The 23,654-nt window shown below is 37.8% G+C and overlaps 1 protein-coding gene across 10 annotated transcripts in view; it reads left to right on the top strand.

Moving 5' to 3' along the window:
* The first annotated feature begins 2,320 nt into the window (after positions 1 to 2,320).
* Positions 2,321 to 23,654, top strand: part of LOC149557177 (uncharacterized) — a 63,661-nt gene continuing 42,327 nt past the window's right edge. For 4 of the 10 annotated variants that reach the window (XM_089831890.1, XM_089831888.1, XM_089831889.1 and 1 more), the window contains exons 1-4: positions 2,377 to 2,655; positions 2,949 to 3,174; positions 12,236 to 12,265; positions 12,412 to 14,179. In XM_089831890.1, the coding sequence (XP_089688016.1) occupies positions 12,631 to 14,179 (1,549 nt within the window). In that variant the 5' untranslated portion in view covers positions 2,377 to 2,655; positions 2,949 to 3,174; positions 12,236 to 12,265; positions 12,412 to 12,630. Of the gene's footprint in view, positions 2,656 to 2,875; positions 3,175 to 12,235; positions 12,266 to 12,411; positions 14,180 to 23,654 lie in introns of all 10 variants that reach the window. The other 6 variants (XM_089831893.1, XM_089831891.1, XM_089831886.1 and 3 more) reach the window with 5 other exon arrangements.

Genomic DNA, 23,654 nt, shown 5'->3' with positions numbered 1-23,654 from the left:
CCCCCCCGAACTATTCAAAGCCCCCACCCCCTGCCAAGAGCCCTGGGGCCAGATCCGCGAAGCACAGTTAGCCAAACCATCCATTGTAAGCTTAGTTTCCTGAATAAAGACCACATTAGGAGACTGAGACTCAATTAATCTGTGAACAACCTTTTGTTTAGGGATGCTATTCAACTCCCTTACGTTCCATGACAAAACAATCATTTATGGGGGTGGGATAAATGAGAATCAATGGGTCTCACAGATCCAGACTCAACCAAATTTTCACCCATTATCTTCACCTTCTCTTGATTAGTCTTCCTACAACTCTTTGACGGTTTATCTAAAGGCCCCTTTTTGAAGGATTTCTGCTATATGCTCAAGACAGGAGGATCCTTATTACACTTTACAAAAATTGAGGTCCCCTTTGGCATAAGGGGATTAGGAGCCACCAAGACTGAGCCCTTCAAACCTTGTGACCCTTGAAGGTCTCCAATATCTTGAATAAGAGGAGGCAAATAAATATCCAACTATCCAGCCTATTGGTCCCTTAGAGATAGAATCTGATCCTCCTTCTGCATATCTTCAACTTGAATCTCATGCTGACCTTTGGCCCTAGAAGAGAGCTCAATTGGAGTACCTTCCTCTTGGACCAAGTCCCCAAGAGCATTAAACTTGTTAAAGGTGCCATTAGTCCGCCTGTCCATCTAGGTTCTCTTCTTACCTTTGCCTTTGTTACGAGACTTAACCTGAATAAATCCCTCGCTATCAACAGGTCCATTAGATAAAGGAGCCTTCCCCTTGTCCTCCCTATAGGGATCGGGGTAGCTAGGGGTGGGGGGGACTTATTCTTGGGACATCTGCGATGTAAATGAACATATTCATGGCAAATTTTGCATCTAAATGGAAGGGTCTTGTAATCCAACTATTGGATCTAGGAAGATGATCCCATGCAAATCTCCATAGAATCTGGCAACAAATTATTTAAATCAACTTCTACACAAATACAGGCAAAAGAAATTACCTTACGATCTTGAGTCTGTATAGCCGAACCCACAAGTTTTCCAAGAAGCAATGAGATTGAGTGAAGAATATCTTCCCTCCAGAATTCCAAAGGAAGCCTTGGCAAGCAAACCCACACCAAAACTCATGAGGGGATCTCCTTATCAGAGTTGAAACCCATGTGCCAAGGCTTGATGAAGAGCCCCACTTGGTTAAAGAAATAAGGGCCTCCTTCCAATGCCTTATTCCTGTCTGTCATGCTTGAAAAGATAAAAATAAAATAGTTATTAGCCGCTAACAAAATCTCCATATCTCCTTCTGGGTTCCACATCCGGTGTGCCCAAGATTCCAGCATAGGCAAAGAAAGGCGAAGGCCTAGAAATTTTCAAATAAGAGCATGATTGCTCCAGTATTTGACATCCTCCAAAACTTGCTCAAGTTGAATAACCAAAACTGGCCAGTCCTCGGATCTTTGCAAACATCCGTTTACTTTTCTTAATCGAATCGTCCCTTTTGGAGAGGAATCACCTTCCCCTGATTGAGGTTTACCATTCATTTCCTTATCATTGACATGCAGTAAAGAAGACGACTCACCCATCTCCATATCTCTGACAGAAAGCTGTGTAGAGGCTATACTTCGGTCCCCCATTCAACAATGAATTGGGACGCAACAAGAAAGAGAGAAAGGTGGGCCAGGAGCCCTACAATCTCATAGCACCGCAACCCCCCATCGAGAACGCACCCAAGGCGGTGTTCGATCCGAAAATGCCCACCCACAGGTTGGAAAGAGGCCAGGCCACCCACCCAACCAGCACACACCCTAGATAGAAGATCATTGACCCCCAAAGTAGTAGAGAAGCTCGCCCAAGAGCCCAAAAAACTCATCGCAGGTCGGGCTAGGGCACGCAGGCCCTAGCATAGAATAGACTTTCGCTTGCCATCCTACAAAACTTAGTCTTTTATCCGTTTCATCCGCAAACAAATATTCAAATAAAGTTCATATCTATAAATTTTGGCTCAACACTAGAATATGGAATCACAATTTATAACTTAATTTTTTTGCCAAAATAAATAGGAGAACCTCAAGTTACAATGATAAAAAGTGAAAAGATAAAAGAGGATGTAAGAGTAGATACAATCATTTATATGAAGACTAATTAATTTTATACACTACGTGATAAATATTCCCTTTTAAGCATTCATAAGGGATTTGCATGATTTTAAAATTTGTACAAGGTGCATTAGGTTTAATTCCCCCGCAAAAGTTCCCTTCTTAAAAAAAATGAAAAACACAAAAATCATGCTTTCTAAGCTTTTATCCCGGTCCATAATTAAGGCGACAAAACCACTGCCAAATTCCCCGATATATTAAGTGCATGCAATCTTCAAAACATCAACGACGCAGATTCGTCTATTTAAATATAGAGGTGTTGGATGCTGTAATGAAATTAAGCGGATCCAATACCCCGTGCATATTTGCTCGGAAATTAAGCTGGGCTTAATATTCGCCACAAAGTTAACAAGATGCCAAATACGCTGTTCACTGTCTTCGATATTTTAACTATTTTAGTTTCAGTCAACTGACAGTCGCGCCAAGGGTTTCATCAACTCAAGGGTTTTTGGCGGAATCGCCAGAGTATTGAGGATCTGTGTGTTTTTCGGCTGAATTTACAGGTTAGTAAAATTCTCTGTATATTGTGAGCTCATGTCTGTACGTCCCAAGAAATTTTAAGTTTGCTCGAATGAATTTTTAGGCGCCAAAATTTTGTGCCATTTAAAAAAAATGCTAATAGGGATGAATTTCTGAAGGTATACAGAAACACTTGGTAGATTTATGGATAAATTTTGCAGTATTGTAGGTAAACTTTGTACGTTTACAATCAATTTTTCGTAGGTGTCTGGACACAATTTTCGTAGGGTTTTTTATTCATGTTGAGCGCGTGGTGCGCTGTTCCGATCGCCTGTAGGTTTCAGTTGAACGCAGAGAATTAAGAAGATAGATTTGATTTAGGGACCAGTTTCTAATTCGGGAAGTGCGGCTGTAGAGCTGGAATCTTTTGCAATATACACCTGGTATTTTCGGGTGCTTTAATTGATCACGAGAATTGGGGAGGGGCCGAGGCAGATTTGTGTACACAGCATTATTTAATTACGACTATTTCCGACTTTAAAACTTGAAGAGTAAAATGAGGGGTACGTAAGAACCTAAGAAGAATTTGAGCTGAAATTTGAAATTTGAATTTTGAATTTTGAAGTTTAAGATTAAGATTTTTGTTTATTTGTGCATAACATGGACGTATGGAATTCAATAAATAGAGTAATACCTGAAGGGAGAAATCTTCACGCCAATACTGTCAAAATTTTATTCTATTGGTATCTGTCATTTTGAAAATTGAAGGTGAGAAGTCAGTGAGGAAGACTAAATACTAAATAGACATGTTTATAGTCAATTATAACAAGTAGACTTTTAAATAGTGAAGTGTAAATGCAAAATATTTCAGAGAATATATGAGTTGAAATCTGGGTTTAGAAGTTTTATTATAATTTTCATAATTCCTCATTTGAGTAGGATGTGTGGAGAAGAACATGAAGAAGACAATTTTGACATCCCGAGGTTAAGCACATCCTATCGAACAGCCTGCTTCATCAAGCTGATTTTAGTAAATAAATTTGTTTCTTAAGCAAGTTGAGTTGATGATGAGTGCCCCCAACTTCTCAAGGTACTCCTTGCTAAATAAGTTATTTCATGAGTTAGTGGATAAGATAGTCTCAATTTCTCCGTGCTGCCCTTGTGGGCATCACACTTTACAATAAAATGCATTTCACTTTCCAATTTCTTGGAATTGCAAAAAATGCAAACTCTCTCTACCCAAGCCTTTTTTGGGATTTTTGTCATTGGTAGAAATTGTGTATCAGCCGATGGGTCCTTTCGGAAAGGTTCTTGTAATGTAGCCGATGGGTCCTTTCGGAAAGGTTTTTGTTATGTAGCGACATGTTGTATGTGGCCGACGAACTCCGTCTGGAAAGTTCTTTGGAAAGTATTTATAACCCCTTCGGGAAGCATTGTATTGATCTTATCATGGAAGCATAATGTAATGTTCTGGCATATGTGAATAATAATAAGAAGAGTTCTGTTGTTCGTGTTCACTATCTGTGTGTGTTTCTTAATTAATCTATGTGGTAAACATTTTCATCCCCCCCAAAAAGAAAAGTCGTCTCCTGAGGACTATTACAAAATCTCTGAGACAAATCAACAACCAAAATACATTGACTGACTAACTGGTTTTCAACACTGTCACCTTAGCCAATCTGACATCTGACCCTGATAGCCACCTGTGCCGCTTTCTGCATTCCAATTCCGAGTACACTGAACCAAGTGTCGCTGTACTGCCTTCAACTGGATGATCAACTCCTCCTGAGCTCTCCCTGCATCTACTAAGACAGCTTCACGGCCAACACCTACTCCAAGTGTAACACCCCTCTCAAAATGCTTGTTCCATAGATCTTTTCACCTTTGGCACACTATGCCTGCAACAGCTCCAAGTCTTCTCGACTGGTCAGGCTCCCACGACTGATATCCGCAACGACTGGGGGTCCAAGGGGCAACGCCCCCGGCGGGGTCGAGGGGCAGCGCCCTCGCAGGGTCCTGGGGTAGCTCGCAGTACAGGGCGGGGTTGAGGGGCAGTGCCCCTCGCCGCCAAGACCAAATTAGCACTCTGGAACCCACACAAAACTGCACGGAACACACCATTTTTGTCATTTCCTGCCGATTCTGCACTCTTTTTGGCAATCGCCGATGCTTCCCTTCCCTTTGGTATCCTCCGTCACTCATTCTAAGCATGCTTGATTTGTTGGCTTTTTTTTTTCTTTTTTTATAGAAAACCTCCTGTCACTCTTTTGTGCTACCAATGTACAGCTACACCATACATCCTGCCATTGTATCGACTCCTTCCTTATGCAATATTATGTAATGTCTTCCAAAGTCTGAATGCAATAATAGGTAAAAGCCGTATGCCAAAACCTATAGAATCAATTCGCCACATTATGCAAAAACCGTACGCAACTGGAAGCTTTAAATTTGTAAATTCATATTGAAGCACACAAGGAGCTTATCCATTGAAATGCGTACTGTAGCAATATCCTTCTTCATCCCCAACTCTGTGAAAATCCGTACTATAACTACATGAAAGAAGCCGTACTCTGCTTGCTAAAATTCATGTGCTGGCCACTCGTTTAAAAATTCGTACATTACATTCCAAACTGCAATTTCCGTACGCTGCCTTTACTTCCAACTTCCTCCAAATTCCATATGCCGTACGGACAAAGTCCGTACCGTGCCAGTGGCTCTCCTAAAAAATCCGTATAGCACATGTAGAAATCCGTACTAATCAAACCCCCAAAAAATCCGTACAATCACTATACTAAAAATCCATACCATAACTTTTGTTGAAAATCCGTACTGGGATACCGTACGGTGATTTCAATAAAGTTCGTACGATGCATGGATAAAATAGCTTAAAAAATCGTACATTCATGTGTGAAGGAAACAGTACAATTTTATGCTAATTCCAGACTTAATATAAAATTCCGTACACTCTTGCCAAACTGAAAAATCTGTATGGCAACCTTTACTTAAAAAATCGTACACAGCATCATCATTTTAAAATCCGTACGGTACATATCAGACTTGATGCTTTTCCGTACACTGCTCAAAACCTCCAAAAAATCCGTAACAAGATGCAAAACCTGGCGAAATCCGTACGGCACAAAAATCCGTACACTGGGCTGGAAAATCTGTACACTTCCTTCAAAACTGTACGGTGCTTTGTTTCCAAAAATTCGTATAGTAGCTTTTTCATCACTTTTTTTTTTTTTGAACAACTATGTACAATATTTACATATATATAGCACTTACAGTCTTCTTCTCTCAGTTTTCTGTCCACGGAGGTGCGTTACTTCTTTCATGGCAGACATTCAACTTTGACCTATTCCCTACATCGAACACTTCCCTTCCGTCTAGCATTCATTGTTTTACTGCTCCGTTAACACCCACTTCCCGAATTTGATATGGTCCAACCCACTTAACTTTGAACTTTCCTGGCGTGATCTCATTCTGGCCATCATACTTTAACACCCATTTCCCCGTCTGAAACCTGTTCCGTTTCAAGTGCTTATCGTGCCATGCTCTACACCTGTTCTGTGTCACCTCAATAGCCCACTCCTGCAACTGTTGCTCATCAAGTTTATTTAAGGTACACGATCTCTCCATTCGATTTTCCATATCGCCTGGTTTGTTCCCGAAGCTCCGTACCATGGACTCCATTAGTTGCCCCTTCTGGCCATCAATAACACGTCCACTCCGTACTGCTGCAACTTTTATGAAACCCTTCCACTTTGTTTCCTGTGCAGACCGTATCGTGTGTCTTCCTTGCTGCTGGCACCTTTCTACTATATTTGTGGTTCGACGTAATACTTTCTTCTTGCGCGGTCATATAGTGGAATCTTTCCTCCTTTCGGGTTCGTACTGTATGTTCTTTCCTTCAGCTTCAGTCATATCCGCGTTCCCTTCTTCGGCTTCTCTGTGTTGTTTCGAACATTCATTTCCTCCTTCGGCTTCTCCATATTCCTTCGAACATTCATTTCCTTCTGCGGCTTCTCTGTGTTCCTTCGGACCTTTGTCGATGCTTAGCATATTACAACTTGAAAAGAGCTCGTAATCCTCTATTTGCCAGTGGTAAAGACCATTTACTGAATCCAGATTGTCATCTGCTTCCATTCGTAGGACTCCCTTTTGATCGGGTTCCATACTCTGCCTCCTCTCATCCTCTTCTCCTTCGGAATCCGACGATACAGCTTCGTCTCCAACCATTTGAGTGTGTAGATCGATGACATACTTTCGGCCTTTGCTTTCAAGTGATAAAGTATTTTTCTTCCAATCGTGTTTTGCCTTGGCTTGTATCAACCACCCCCGGCCCAGAATGGCATCATATCCTCTCCACTTCAGTGGGATCACGACAAAGTCCAACAGGAATGGTTGTGTTCCAATCGTCACTGGTTGCGCTGTGAGTACTCCCAATGGCTTGACTCCATGTTGATCGGTTGTTAACAACTGGAAGGTAGGTGGCCACAATGTTGGTTGTCCCAACTTTTTCCAAGTATCCTCTGGCAGCACATTGACACTGGACCCTCCGTCCACGATCGTGTCCGTTAGCATAGTCCCGAGAATGCCCATTTCAACAACCGCCGGATAGCATCTGGATGAAAGAGCTAATAGCATCGGATCTTCTGCACTTGCGCCACTTTCCTTCTCCTTGTTGTCCACTGTACTTGCTCCACTTTCCTGCTTCCTTCCATGTTCTCCTGGTAGTTGAGCAGCGGGAAGGATCTTTGTGAGTGCCGATCGGAGCTGAGGCATAGTGAGCAACAGATCACTTATCCTGATGGGTATCTCGGCTTGCAATATTTGCCGTACAATATTCTGTTCTGCGCAGTTCCATATGGAGGTACTCGGCGTGTCCTTCAAGTGTGTCGTTTCTATCTGCGTTGCTCTCTGGATCTCTGCCCGTGCTTCCTCCAGTCTCTTCTTTTCCTTCGTCGGATCGGGGTATAGCTTTGCTTGCTTCCGAGTGATTGCCAGAACTTCTTCCTCATCCATCCCGACAGTAATCAAGTTTACTCCAGACTTCGGGCACTTAGCATCGTCATGATCACTAGGTCCACACCATCGGCATAGCAACTTAGGTGTGTTCGCCGTTGTGCACTCTTGGGCAAAGTGACCCCACAGATTGCATGTGTGGCATTGAACTATCGGCCGGCCATTGGCATCATACTGGATTCGACTCCTCTCGCCATTATTGTTGTTGTTTTGACCGCGCTAATTGTTACTATATCCTCCCGATGTGGCACCTTCCGTACTGGTATTCCCGTTCCCTCCTGACGGGGATGCCTCCTGTGTCAGGAACACTTGTTGCGGTGTTCTTGCTTTCAAATTGAAAGGGCATTCCTTTACCGAGTGTCCCATAATCTGGCAAATCTCACAAAATTGATCTTTCGGGCAGGATCCCTTCGTATAGCCTTCTTTCTTGCACTCTGTGCACCATAGGTCATTGCCCTTAGTCTCCTTGTTCACGTCCTTGAACTCCTTCATCATTCGAATCATGTCCTTTTGGAGGGCACGGACCTTCTTGTTGCTTCCCTCGTCATCGTTGCTATCTTCTCCTGAAGATGCATTGTCATCTAAATCGGACGAGCTATTCTTCTTCTTCTTTTTTGTTTTCTAGTCACTTTCGAGGTTCATTGCCCGATCGTATGCTTCAGTATATGTTGATGGTGGCACGATCTTCATCTTTTTCCACAGTTTCGGGTGAAGGCCTTCAATGAACCATCTTTTCTAGAGCCCATCTGTCGGCTTATTCTCCATTTTACTGATTAAGTCCTTCAACGTCTTGGCGAAGACCCGTACTGTTTCATTCTTCTTTTGTTTGGTATTGAATATCTCCGCTAAAATTTCATTATCGTCGCGCAGAAGTTGAAATTCTGCGATGAACTCCTTAATGTTATCCCAACTGTTTAACTTTTGTGGATCAGTATCAGTAAACCAATCAATCGCAACACCCCGTAGGGTAGTGAGAAATTGTCGGATCCATTCGTTTGTATCTGTTATGCCATTTGCCCTCCAGATTGTTTCACATGTTTTACAATGTCGAATGGGATCAGTTGCTTCATCACCATCAAATTTAGGCAACTTTTCTGTCGGACCTGCCATTATCACTGTATGTTGGGGGTTTTATTGTGTACCTGCACTGTTTTGCACTTCCGCGCTGTTTTGAGCACCCGCGCTATTTTGAGATCCCGCGTTGTTTTGAACACCCGCGCTATTCTGCACACCCACGCTGTTTCCAACACTCGCGCTGTTGTGGACACTCGCGCTGTTCTGCACACCCGTGGTGTTCCGCACACCCGTGCTGTTTTCGGTTTCTGCACTATTTTCAACACCTGTGTTGTTTGCAACACCCGCGCTGTTTTCGACTTTCGCATTGTTTTCAACACCCGCACTGTTTTCAACTTCCGCGTTGTTTGGTGAAGAAAAGAGTTCGTCAACTGAAGCTGTTCGTTCCGGAAGTATATCTCGGACGAAGAGGTCACTCCACGCTTGTGCTCCTTCAGCACTTCGAGCCGTGCGAGTCGATCTCCTTCCGTCAGGATTCTCTTCCCATGGCGTATGCAAGTTTAGAAACTCCTCCCTCGCTTCTTCCACCAAAACGAGCCATTGTCGAGTCTCCTTCAACAATCCTTCCGCGCTCTTGTTTCCGTCGACAATCTTCTGAAATCTCATTCGACGCTCTGTCTGCTAAGCCAAAATTAAATTTTCGCGCGCAATGCGAATGTCATCCTTTTCTTTCAACTTATTCTTATTCTTGTTCAACTGATTCGACATTTAATTCATATCCGCCTGCCTGCATACTAAGTCCATCGGGCAACGTCGCCAAATGTTTACCACATAAATTAATTAAGAAACGCACACAGATAGTGAACACAAACATGAACAGCAGAACTCTTCTTATTATTATTCGCATATGTCAGAACATTACATTATGCTTCCATGATAAGATCAATACAATGCTTCCCGAAGGGGTTATAAATACTTTCCGAAGAACTTTCTCGAAGGAGTCCGTTGGCCACATACAACATGTCGCTACATAACAAAAACCTTTACGAAGGGACCCGTCGACTACATAACAAGAACCTTTCCGAAGGAACCCGTCGGCTGATACACAATTTCCTTTTCCGAAAGGACCCGTCGGCTGATACACAATTTCTACCGATGACATTTTTAATGCCTGGTTTCACATCTGAGTTGGTGAGAGTTCTTTACTAAACCGAGCAATAATAATTTTAGCTCTCCATGAGATATTGTCTCTGTGTAATCTTTTTGAATTTGATCAGATGTGGGATTGAACTCGTTGATATATTATTTTTTCTTCCTTCCTAGCCTAATACCCCAATTACTCTTTTAGAACTTATCTATAGCAAAAACCTTTATTTAATTGTTATTTGTGGGGCACATATTGAAATGAACATTCCTTTACTCATCCATTTGATGTTTTTCCACATCAAGGTCTTTTTCCTTTTGCTCAATATATCTCTGAATACAACCTTAGGCCATCTACTTACTTCCATTTGTTCCATTCTTTTTAGATAGCTTATGAGACGTACCATAGCAATTGCTTCAATAGGGGCAGCTCTCATATCTCCTAACATGATATCACATGGAACTGTAGTCTTAAATATGAACTTGCTTGTAATCAAACATTTTTGGATTCCCTTGTTTTGCTTTCATTGTGAGATTAGTCGTACTGGTCCATAATTCACACCCATAGAGAACAATCGGCAAAACTAAAAGACGTGTCTGAATAGTTTTCCAACCCCAAACCTTTGCCTACACCTATTTTGAAGAGCATAAATTGCCTTCCAACCCTAAAGTTATTTACTTTCTGCAGCCTTCCAAGTTTAGTTTTCTGTTGAATTCAATGCTGAGATATTTGTAATCTGTAACCTTCTGAAGAATATTGCTTAAAAAATAAAACTTGTGCTGGTTTTGTTTTCTACTATTAGTGAAATTCATGACTTCAGCTGATATTAACTTGCATCCCCACTGTACTAAAAAAATGCTCAAGAGAAAATAAATGTTCTTGCAAACCAAGGAAGAATTTGAGAATCAAAATGGGATCATTTGCATAAATGAGCAAACTTATAACAAATTCTCCCAATTGGATACTCTTGCCATTTTACATGTTTAACCACTCTTCAAGGTTGTTGATATATAAGCCAAACAAGGTAGGTGATAAGGGGCACCCTTTCTTGACTCCAGTATCACTCCTAAACATTCTAAAATGCTGGTTGAAGTTCTGATTTCTGACTTTGACCTCTTCATACATCTGATGGACAGTAGCCTCTTAGATGCATAGGAATCCCAAGTTCTTCCATTTTGTCCCAGAGCCTGTTCTTGGGATTATGTCAAAAGCCTGTTTAAAATCAACAAAGCAACAAAAAGCTTCACCCTTTTTCTCTCAACTGTTTTCAATAATGTCTCAAAGTAATATCATGGTTAATTGTCGAATGCTTAGGTGTGAAACTAACTTGCCCTTCTGCACATTTTTTTCTTCTATCAATTTGCTGATTCTATTTTCTTTATGTTGTAAAATAATTTTGCAAACAAAGGATTTATCATTACATCCTGTAATTAGAGGGGTTATTGACATCACTCCTTTTTAAAAGAGGTATTGCTAGACAGTTTGTCCAATCTTTAGGGAACTCTTGTTGGATGATTTTATTGAAGATTTTTGTAATGTGAGGTGCAAGGGTTTTTATGTTCCACTCAAGATACTCTGTATGAAGCTTAACCTATTCTTTTGCTTTACCAACACCCAACTTCTTAATGCTCATCTAAATCCCTTGCACGATGAAAATATTTGTTGTATTGTTAACCAAGGATGGTAGGTCAATGTCACAATTTTTTTTGTTTTGCTCAGTAAATATTTTTAGTTTAATCATGTGATAAAGTATACATATCTATAATCAAAGTAAACCACCTGCCCTTATTAAGTGGTAGCCACATATGCCCATTTTCAATTAGTACATTAAAATTTCCATATCTACTATCCCCTTATCCCTATACACCAATTGGCCTTCCACCATTATAGTCCCATTTACATTTATCAGAGTATCATGTATATCAATACAAAATAGGGCATTCAAATGTCAACCCTTTAAATAGAACATGGACATATGTGTCTATATCAAAAAATTTAACATTGGGCACAACAACTGGAAATTGGAAAATAAAATTCCAAACCCGAAGGAACACCACCACCCAGTCTTAACTCTATATTTCTTCTTGGCCTCTCATGGCCTCACATAGCGTTGCCCTGCCCATGATAGATGATGGCAGACTAGGTACTCATTTAGACATCTTCTATCAGAGTGGCTACTATTATTCTCACTTTCCATCTGATCTGGGTATTCAAGTTTGAGGCAGAAAAATAAAAGATTTTTAGAACAGTTGGAGCTATTAAAGTTCATTTGATGTGCTATTGGTTTCATAAATGCATGTTTGCAATAATAGGATTAGTAAATTTACTAAATTATCATCTTACATGTTGATATCAAGTTGCTTGTAATTTTTGTTCCTTGGTAGCTATACATTATGTTTCTGGGGCATGGTTAACAGATTTGTGATCTCTGCCATTAACAGGTATGGAAAATTTATGTCTCTTTGTTGAAGGTGAACACCAGGCTGTGGCAGTTGCACTGATATCCTTTAATTATAGCTTTTTATCATTTATAACTAAATGCGTTTCATAAATATCAATCTCTTTTATTTTGCATTAAAATTATCCTTTCTGAGTGCAAGAATTGGTATTTGTGCAGACACTGAAGTGAATCTAGGCTATATAAGAGTCATTTTTGAAGGATCACATGAGCTGGAATGTTACAAGTTTGGCCTATGGTTGTCATATGGGCTGTAAAAATAGCTGGGATCAAGCTATAAGGATGCAAGAAGGGAACAGATGATTTTGCAGCCTTGCATGAAACTTTTAGCTCTGTTATTACATCATAAGATAAATTTTAGACTCATGTTGTAAGAGGATGACAGGAATAATTACCAGGTCTCACAGGGTAAATCATGCTACATGGAAACATGTGCCGAAAGAAAGGTCTTGCTGCAATGTTGTTAGGCATCTAAATTCTGCAACAAATTTGCATAAACAATCTGCCAAATCCTGTACAGGGGGTGTATACAATGAAAAAGAAACAAAATCCTCGGGAAGTAAAAAGAAGGGATTTCGTCAAGAACTAGACAAAAAGACAGTTTCGAAGGCAAAACATGTGCAAACTTCTGTCAGTTTAGAGAATGAAGATTCAAGAGAAAGGCCAGCAGTATCTGTTTACAGCAGGATCACCAGAGCTAAGAGCAAGTTTATATCAGGAACAGAAATGGCTACCAATGACAGTAGGGGTGATTTTGCATGCAGAGATGCAGAAAATACCATAGAGCAAGAAAAGAGTAAGATGGGGTCGAAAGGCCATAAAATACGTACACAGGAAAATATTCCTCGGACTGATGCCGAGTTTGTTGAGCAAACACAATATAGAATGATAGAAGGGCGAATGACCAGGTCAAAAAATAACACACTTCGTCAAATCCAGGCTGACAAAGTCGAAGGAGCTGGGTACCCAAATGACCACACGAATGAAGAAAATTGCATTGGCAAACCTGGCAAGAACCCAATTTTAACATATGATCATACGCTGCAAAGGAAAAGGAAGAGGATGTCTGCAGTGATGTATGGTGAAGAACTTGATTATTCATATGGCTTTACAGGAAATAATCTTGCTTCTGAGCCCCTAACAAAGAAAGACTTACCAGTTGGTGTTACTACTCGAAGTGCTATACATAAGCAAAATGCTTCCACTACTGTAAATAATGAGATAACCAACAGACAATCAAATGGTGAATTTCAAGATGAATGTAAAAAGGCTGATGTTACAGAACAAGAGCAGCTAGAGTTTGCAGATCATCTGGAGTCACAAGAAAAATCTAAGTCATGCAAATGGAAAGATATTAAAAGAAATGTGAGCAGTTCTGAAGCATTAATAAAACCGTATGAAAGTAGTGAGCAAAAGGATGGAACCCTCTTATGTACCAAGCATTCACAATTGAGTAGAAACTTGAGAAATACAAGAAGCACTGTTGGCAGGGGCATAGTAGATTCTGTTCAGATCAGTGAGCCTTCTCCACAGAAAAATCCTGGAGAAAAGGTTCTGGTGCATGGTATAAAAGGTTCAAGAAAAGACAAGGTGATTGCTATGGCATCCATTCCAAAAAGAACGACAAGGAGTATGCAGAAGGATTCATCGAACTTGGAACTGGTGCAGATAAATGAGAAGACTTTCATCAGCCACAAGCGAAAGCGCTCAGAAGGAGGTCAGTCCCTAGTAGCAAGAAAACATCTCAGGATAAAAAAGCAACCAAGTTCTTTCACTTTGGCTTGCACAGAAGAAACACAGTCAAGGGATGAGCAATGTGTAAAAAATGATAATAAGGTTAAAATGAAATCAGAGGAACCTGAATTGAATAGTTGTGGAAAATTAGAGGATAAAGATCAATGCAAAAGTGGTTCAAATTATGCTTCAGGTTTTCCGCTTCTTTCCTGATTATTTTTGCTGATTATTTGAGGTCATTTCTGATTTTTTTTATAGTTGGAGTAAGGAATTTAAGTTTGATTAGCTCATTTTTGGTTCTGCTTCTCTTGGCAAAAGAGACGGGGATTCTTTTCCCAAGTATGTGTTGGAATTTTGGAATGACCTAATCATAGTTTCTGATATAGGCACAAAAAAATGTTGGGTGTTTTGTTTTGCAATGGTAAATTTATAATAGGTGCATGCTGGAGGATACAATTTTTGAAGGTAATATATAGTTTAAAAAAAAAAGTGTAATTCAGATGCAAGTATAGAAACAAAGCTTTAACAATGATTACAATTAAATATACACTTGTAGGAATTCATTTTAAGATGAACTATATCAATGTACAGGCTTTTCAGGATTGATTGTCACTCTTTTGGTGCCTGGTTTCAGTTTATCTTGTCACTGAGGGCATGTTCTATGCAATCTTTCAACCAAGCTGCAAAGATTACTGAGAGCATCTGTTACCATATGAAAATTACTTGCTTCAGTTTCTTTATTTGCATGCATTTGTTGAGATGTCTATATATGCACATGTCTATAAATAGGTTGTAAAAAAATAATTTGAAAACATAGTTGATATTGAAAAGATAATTGACAATTCAATGGAAAATGTCAAATGATAACAAAATACAATTAGTAATTATCATCTTGCTCGTTATAGGGAATATCAAAGCAATCACTTGGTTTGTTTGAATCACAAGCAACTATATTGCTACTCCCACTAACTTCATTTTGAATATGTGTAGCATTCTTTGAAGATATTGTGGCAAGTTGTGCCACATATACATCTATGTCAGCACACTCGGGAGTTACACTCCAATTCTTAATTGCTCATTGTAGTTGACTTGCTTGTTTGATAGAAGGCACTAGTTCGAGTTAACATAGATTGACTTTTGCATTTTTTGTGGCCAATTGGTTGCTTTTAACTAAGTAAATAAAAGAGTTTGTAGTCTAGTTTAGATTAGTTGAAGAGCAACTTGAAACTTGTTGAAATTAGAACCCAAGTCGAAACAATATTGTAATTCTAAAACATATTATAAAATTGTGAAGATTTTATAAAAAAAAGTACAAAGCTTAATTCTGATAGAACTTTAATTACAAGAAGTTGTAGGTCAATGAAACCAAGCATAAGGAGGTAAGACCATGTATGATTTGCATTTGTCTCAAAGATAGCTTAGACTAGGATTCTAAGTTATGAAGCTATGAAACTCATCCACAATATTATTCTTTATTATTTAAATTTGAGAGGTTCTCAATGTAGCATTGCACCTATTGACAACGTATGTCCCTCTATGGTCCCCTCGCTTGAGCAAATAATGTATCCAACAAATGTAATGTTTGTGAGACAAAATGAACTGAAGCAAGTGAAAGGCTGTGGTTATATTTTTCCAACAATTGATGATAATTCTTTGCATCCTATTGTACAATGCTTTGTGGGATCATTCTTTTTGGTTGCTATTGTATGTGTTTTTGTTTTCAATCGAGGGATCTATGCCGTCCTATATTTTTCCCAAACATAGATGATTTGTATCAACAAAACCTAATGATACTCATGTTAAGCTCAATGAAACTCAAGAAATAATATGCGCGAACTCACTAATAATCATTTTGAATCAATGATTAGACCTTTTGGTCTCTCTTTGAAATTGGTTGCCATTGCACATTCCAATAAACTTGGTTTATAGAGCTTGGGCAAAAGTCAAGAATTGATCCTTGAAAGGATTTTGATATTTCATTATGAAATAATTGTTGAATGGTCAAATTGACATCATCCTTCTTTCACCACATAAACTTGCAACATATATAGAGCTGATGCTGTTTCTATTCTTGTGTGTGACATTACGCATAGAAAATGGATTGAGATGACTTTGATTGTGATCATTGAAATGGCGAAGGAAAATCAAGGAAAAATATACCATATCGTAGATTTCTTATATCGTCTATCAATGTTTAAAAACAGTAATTAAAGTGCATTGATAAATAAAACACAAATCATGCCACACATTTAGATGCAAAAACAATGAACTTAGGAACATGAAATAAAGAAAGGAAAATGTTAATTGGTCTTTAGCATAATCTTTCTTAATGAATGCTAAAGCTAGGGAAAATTCTCTAAGACAACTCTTGGAAATCAAGGATAATCTGTTTGGGCTCATCCTACAAATGAATTTGTGAAGATGATTCGATATGTGAAATGGTTAATCTCTTGCCAACACAATCTCTTAATGCCACCCTTAAGTGCTAATGTTAGTGTTTGGCATGGGCACTAGGATGATCAATACCAATATGGATCAATCCTTTCTATTTATTTCGTAAATGAGTGTTGAATTGCACGGAGTTAGATATTCTTGCCTACGTCTTGTACTATCACATGCAATCCCAATAAAGGACTTTTTGAAAGTTTATATTACCATCTTAGACCAATTACAAGCTAATACAAATTTCTTTTGTTTCTTATTAGAGTGTCTTAAGAGATGTGCTTGCTTATCATTGGCTCCTACTTTCTCACTATTTCATTTTTTCACAATCTACAATACACACAGGGAAATGACCTTCCTTCAAAATTTAGGCATTATTTGATTTTTTACATAATACCATGTTGATATTATTAATAGAGATTTTGAAATAAATGTTTTGATATCATTTTTGTATGCCTATGTTACACTGATTTGTGTTTTCTGTCACTAGGGTACTTGTTTCCGTCCCCAAAACATTTTGAGGACAGTGGGATGTAAAAGAAACATCTCCCATTCGTTGTTGATTTCAAAAAACAATAGGAAACCGTAGGAAACGTCCCTTGGCATTTGGGGATGGCAATCCTTCCCAAAACACCTAGGGGACACCCAAAACAATCCTGAAATAAAAAAGCATTCCCGAAGTATTCGGATAATTTCTGGTGTTCAAAATTAAATAAAAACACTTTTAAAAAGTTTCTTTTTGCCAAATAAACAATTTGGGTGGTCCACGAGGTTTGAAATTGTGTTTGTGGATGATAGAATTTGTGATTAAATATGTTTAAATTTTTATATATTAAATCATAATATTTAATTTAGGTTTTTTAATAAGCATCATAATAAAGTTTAAACATATGTTAAAAATAATTATATTAAATAAAAATATATTATAATTATAAATATAATTTGATAGCTTTGAAAATTTAATTATGAGGATAAAAATCAATTCAAGTTTTATTGTTTAAATTTATATGTTGATAGATCATGATTTTGATGTTTGAGACTATTGTTATAATGCTGTTATACTGATTTAAGCTGCTGCTATTATCGTTTACATTGTTATACTATTGTAACTCGTGAAACAATTCAAGTTCTATTGTTTAAATTTATATGTTGATAGATCATGATTTTGATGTTTGAGACTATTGTTATAATGCTGTTATACTGATTTAAGCTGCTGCTATTATCATTTATGTTGTTGTACTATTGTAACTCGTGAATCAATGATTTATTTGCATATTGTCTTGTTAAAAATCAATCACTGACAGTTCTCTCTGCTTTCCCAATCTCTATCAATACTATTTTAATATATTTTGAACATTCACACACAGACACACGCACACACACACATATAAGCCACACGGGCTGTTCCATCTGATTCCTCTATGTGGCATGCATGTTCCACTTCATCCAAGGTTCAGTAAGGATCATCATGGTCAAATAGGAATTCTTACTGCTCCATATCATCAAAATTATCTTCATTCTTACTCATTAAGATGGATTCTTGGTTAACAGTGTCTTTTTATGATTCCAGCATGGACATTCTCTCTTCATCATTGCTAACCTAACAAGGAGGCTCATCAAATAAGGGCAACAATTCATTTTCTTCTTGCTTAGTGTCTTCTTGTTGCAGATGACTATGCTTTTCTTATTGCATCAGGTTTATTTTTTTTATTCTCCATGACATGTGAAGGCTCGTAAACAACAGACTGCTTCATCTTCCTCTTTTACTTATCAAACCATTCAGCTTGCCAAGCAAAAAGTCCACCCATGAAGAGTGATTTACTTTCAGGACAAGAGAGATAATCAGGCGCAGGTTTTTGTAAGGGAGTTTTTCATCATTGGATTTTTTGAAGAAGGCAAGGCTTCTGAGAGCGCTGCTGTTGTGGAATACCAGAATGTGTTTGCGTAGGTATATGTTCTTGTAAGGGATGAGGACAGCTGAAGCTAGGAATCTTGGAGCGAAGTCTGGGAGGGATTGGTTAAGTGTCTTGCATAATTTGCTTCTCTTTGGCTGCTAATTGTTGGATTTGTCTATTCTTAATGACAATCTTCCATTTGAAGAGTACACTAAAATCTTCCAGGGGATGATGTAAAGCTCATGAAACTTGTACACATTTTGCATGTACTGTGTTTGACTTGGCGCACCAAAAATTATTCTCACATGAAATCGCACTGTATCGGAGCTAAACATTACAGTGAGATAATCTGCAGAATCAAAGAATCATGCGGTGTCAATCCTCCCCAAAAGAGAAGCACAAACTAATCACTTACCCCACTTCTTCAATACTTGCCCTTATATCTCTAGTTGGATAGCTATTATAGATGTCATTCTTGGCACAATCAACTCGATCAATTCTGATTTACCTAAAGATGCTGCTGGATCAACTAATTGATCTCAAGGTGTGGGATTGGCGAATGAAGTCAGATCTCTCGAGAAGGCTGATTTCCTTTCTAGACTTAGTTCAAAAGGTGTTGGTCTGGCCCAACACTGAGAATACTACAACAAATCTTATTCTATTGATCTATAGAGGGAAAATGAGAGAGAGGTAAGAATTCAAGGGGTGGTGATGTGGCAGGAATAGAGATGTTTCTTTGTGCTTATATTTTTACAGAGAATCAACAAAATTGCTAAGAACATTCACATTTCTATTTTTTTCAGCTTTCATGAATAAACATGCAGGTTAGGGCCTTGAAATACCAAAAGAGGTAGATACAGAGTGAACACTTACAACAATTTAACACAACAGACAATCCATAAAAGATGATAAATGTTTGTGCAACTACATGTACAGAGGTGTCCAGAACTACACAAGATACAAGCACAAAGACGGCCTAAAAATATAGATTTCAATAATATGCTGAAATAGAAGCAAGTTTTACAGTTGCAGACATGCAAAATGCATGTCTGCCAAAGAGAACAAGGGAAGAACCTTCGACAATGAGGACTGACAACCTTTTATTCATCTATTGGCTGTAGGGAGGAGAGAGGGCAAGTAACAAGGCAGGAAAACTTTGCTTGGACCCTACCAATGAGATGCCAACATCTGTCCACAAAACAATGATCTGGAGGCTTGAGAAAATATTTCTGACACCTTAGCCATGCCTTAATATGATGAATAAAAAGTAAGAAAATTCACACAAAATTGATTGTTGAAATGGCAATGAAGGAGGGCCTCATGATAAAAGGGGGTTCACAATCCAATAAATGAAGTGTGAGTGTCATTTTTCTGCCTTGGTATCTCTGAGAAATAAGTTTAAATCCTTTCCTGAGATCCATTGATCGATATCTGGTATCTGTAGGAGTTTTACGTTTAATGGCTTTTTTTTGGTGGATGGATGAAAAAACCTGACAGGTGGCCGGGAGTTGTGAGGTGGAAGGAACTTAGAACTTGGAACTTGTTTCGATGTTGTTGTCCGGCCTCGAGATCAGGTTGGAACCAAGGGAAGTAAGATTCCCAAGATAATCATTTATGAGATTTTTTCAAATGGTTATTTGGTTGAGGTTTGGGGAAGGAAAACCACAACTACTAGATGTATATTTGAGTGTGGTTATCCCATTTAGATTTCTTTGATTGGCTATAATTGCGGGGAGGCATGGGGTGACATCAAGAATCAACAGACTAATTGACACAATTCTTTTGAAATTTTAGGGCTTCGTGCCAATAGCTGCATTAAAAAGAAATACAAACAGGAAAAAGAGTAACTGATTATAAATAAGAAAGACAAACAATTTGATAATATATCTTGTGTTACTATAAAATAATATATGAATCAGAAAGCTAACTAAATAATACCTTATGGAAGAAGTTTTACGGATGATATTGGTCCCTTATCAACTTTGTAAGTCATTTTCTATGAGAGTTTAAGCTGGATTGTTAATTTATATAGTATTGCAACTTTTTTCTTTTTGATCGATAATAGACCGGGGCCTTTTTTATAGTTTTTATTGATAAAATTAGTGTTACTCCCTGTTCAATTGTGGGCAACATTAGAAAAGAACGGGGGGAAGAAAAACCCACGGTATTGCCTGGGACCAGAGGTCCTGATCCTGCAAATAATAAAGATATAAAGTCTGAATAGTTATGCGGATATTACAACTGAGGAGACAGGGCCTTCCATACATCTGAATGAGATTAAAATAGATCATCAAAACCCTTTTATATTTTTTGGTTTGATATTCCAACATTTCACCCCTTTGGTGGACAACAGTTTGGGTGATCTATACATAAAACTCTGTACTTACTCCTGTAAACGCCATTTCACTCAGATCAACATTTTATTTGCCCTGTGATCATTTGTTTCAATGGGCATTCTTTGATCTTTTTGGGCACCAATCTATTGTCTTGGAAGATTCTTATCTCTGTTTGTATCCTTAATGAAAACTTCCCTGCCTTTCAACTTTAAGATCATCTGTTAGTCTTCTCATGAGAATAAAGAAAATACTTTATATACATGAAACTTTTCAAAACAAAGCAATTGATTACAATTCCTCTAAGTAACAATAAACAGATTGAATTTACTTGCTTTCTTTGTGCCTGCCTTAAATATAACTTTTCCCATTGATCATTCCTTTATATCCTCCTCTGTATTCTGTAGGTAAAAGAGACTCATATAATACCCATCCATCTCTGAGACAAGTCTAAACCAAGAGAGATGAGATCCAATATTTCATGTACTGTGTTTGACAGGACATTCAGAATTCGAGTGATCATAAGGGTGATAGAGGCCTATATAAATATGCACACACATACAAACACATATATACATATTAAGTCCATATTAGTTTAACAGAATTGCTAATGTAGAATAACCCAAAGTTCTAAAGTTCAGTAATACAACTGAATTGCATAATTAGGTACTGTCCCATTAAACAACAAGATCACTACTTATATGTATACATTTATTGATATACAAACATAAGTTGATATACTTCGAGAGTGTCTAAATATGCACTCATTTACCTACACAATCAGAGATTTATGAAAAGCAAGTTTTAGTTTAAAGCCCGGTCTACACTCTTGTTTGAGGAAAACAACAGAATCCATCGCGGGATATCATGCCTTACTAATGACCTATCCTGTAATAATTACCAACCTGCCCATTTAAGGGCTTTCCATTAAACGGTGAATGAATTTGCCAGTATGTGAAAAGTCCATCACAATTGTCTCCCACTATAGCTCCATACCCCTGTTAATATTCCATTTCATGTTCAGCTTGCCCCTGTTTATGAATTCTAAGAATATGAGGCATCATTAATTATTACATCTTATTCCTTTTTTCTTTTCTAATTAATGTCTTCTGGTGGTTTTGAGTGGCTTCTGGGTCCTCCTGAAAGCATTTGCATATTTATTAGCATTATCCTCAGGTAATGCCGTGTCTCTGTAATGTCTTGAATTCCCTCTTAGTGATTTTAGTACTGTTGTTTTCTGCAACTTTCATGGCGACCAGCATTCAAGTATTCCATTCAATTGAGAGTAGGACAATGGCCTTTGGAGGGGAGGAACTTTATTATTAGATTTATAACTTTATTTAGGTAGGTAGTTTTTCAAAAAATAAAAAACCTGTGTTAATTATTAAATTCGTTAATTTTTTTGGTTTTGAAGTGGGTTTGAATTCGCTTTGGGTTTGTCAGGACTCTGTACAAAATCATTATATCTATGCATATGCGCATGCATATGTATGCAGGGGCAAATAAGTTAATACACCACTGCGCTACTAGTAAGGCAACATAGCAAAATACACCACCATATATATTATATTATATATTAATGCTTTAGTCCAAATGACATGTTTTACCTTTTTGGCCTTTTTAGTGGTCGATTTTAGGGTTGGAGGTTGGATTGATTGGAATTGACCAAAACCAACTTAAAAAAAAGTAAAAGAAAATCCATTTTTTACCAAATTCGTCTTAGTTCCTGTTGTAGATATGTAAATTCACTATTTGGGCAGATTTGTCTGACAGAATTTGGGCAGTCTTTTGCAAGAATATGATAAGGGACTTTTGGAAGAACCAGACCAGACTTCGGGGTTGTCAAGGAAGAATTTGATAACATAGTTTCTATTAAATCCATCAAATTCATTTTGATACAAATTAAAATATTCCATGGACATTAAGAAAGTAATTTATTCAGCAATAGAAGATATGCCCAATAAGGCAAGTAATAGTTTATTTCAATATGCTAAGATTCCCAAAGAAAGCTAGGCATCCAAACTTCACTTAACCATAGATAAATCAATAAACTTTACTGAAAACCCGTATAGAACAAATTAAAACTAATCATATCCAAAATGAGCCTCTCAATGTTCTTTAATAGCACATCCTTGTGACTCTTCACTTTCCCTCAGCATGGCTTTTGATATTCCTTTTTCTCTATCTCTTAATAATCCCCCTCTTTTAATTTGAAAGTAGGGAAATAATCTCAAAATGACTTTATAAATTTCTAACTAAATTCATTTTGATACTTTATTAAATAATTAAATTAAGTTGTTAAATTTGATATAATTTGACAACTTAAAACTTAATTATTTAATCAACTTTTATTGTACTAAAAGGAAGCATTTAAATCAAGTCTAGTCCAAGTTGGGTACATTACATTGCAACATTTCTTGGATAAAATATGTTGCCCATTCTTTCAATGTGTTGATTGAGAAAATTGATAGATATAAAGAGTAGTTGAAAGAAACGTATATCGAAGACAAGGAGATTCGAATGTTTAGAGCAAACTATTATGTGTCACAAACCATCTTTCAAGTCTTCTTCAAGTTGGAGCCATTGAAGGTAAGCCTATGAAATTTCTTTTTCGTTTCAAAATTTACCTTAAGCTTTGAATGAAGTTTTAATATAATGACAATTTAAAAATAATAATTTAATTTTCATATTACATCACTGTTAGGTTGCGAAGTGCCAATTTGGATCTAACACAATCGTACTTAGACGATTTGTGAAGGTCTTGGAGGTATTGGGCACCCTTACTAACAACCTTTGGACTGTGATTGAGGCAGTCGAATTCAAAGGGGCCCAAATAGGTCAAATCATTGATTCTAGACAATGATTGATTCTCTCAAGTGGATTATATTTTGAATTTCATCAAGCCTATCATGAGTACAAGGAGATTTGTTAATACAGATTGACTATATTTGAGATAAACATATGCTGACATGGACTCCAAGACTGAAGAAATAAAGGC

The sequence above is a fragment of the Cupressus sempervirens genome, chromosome 5 (assembly GCF_028749045.1).
Source record: "Cupressus sempervirens isolate cs-2001-9-10 chromosome 5, ASM2874904v1, whole genome shotgun sequence".
Classification (NCBI taxonomy): domain Eukaryota; kingdom Viridiplantae; phylum Streptophyta; class Pinopsida; order Cupressales; family Cupressaceae; genus Cupressus; species Cupressus sempervirens.
Note: the sequence above shows the minus strand (reverse complement) of the source record. Positions and strands in the feature narration are given on the sequence as shown.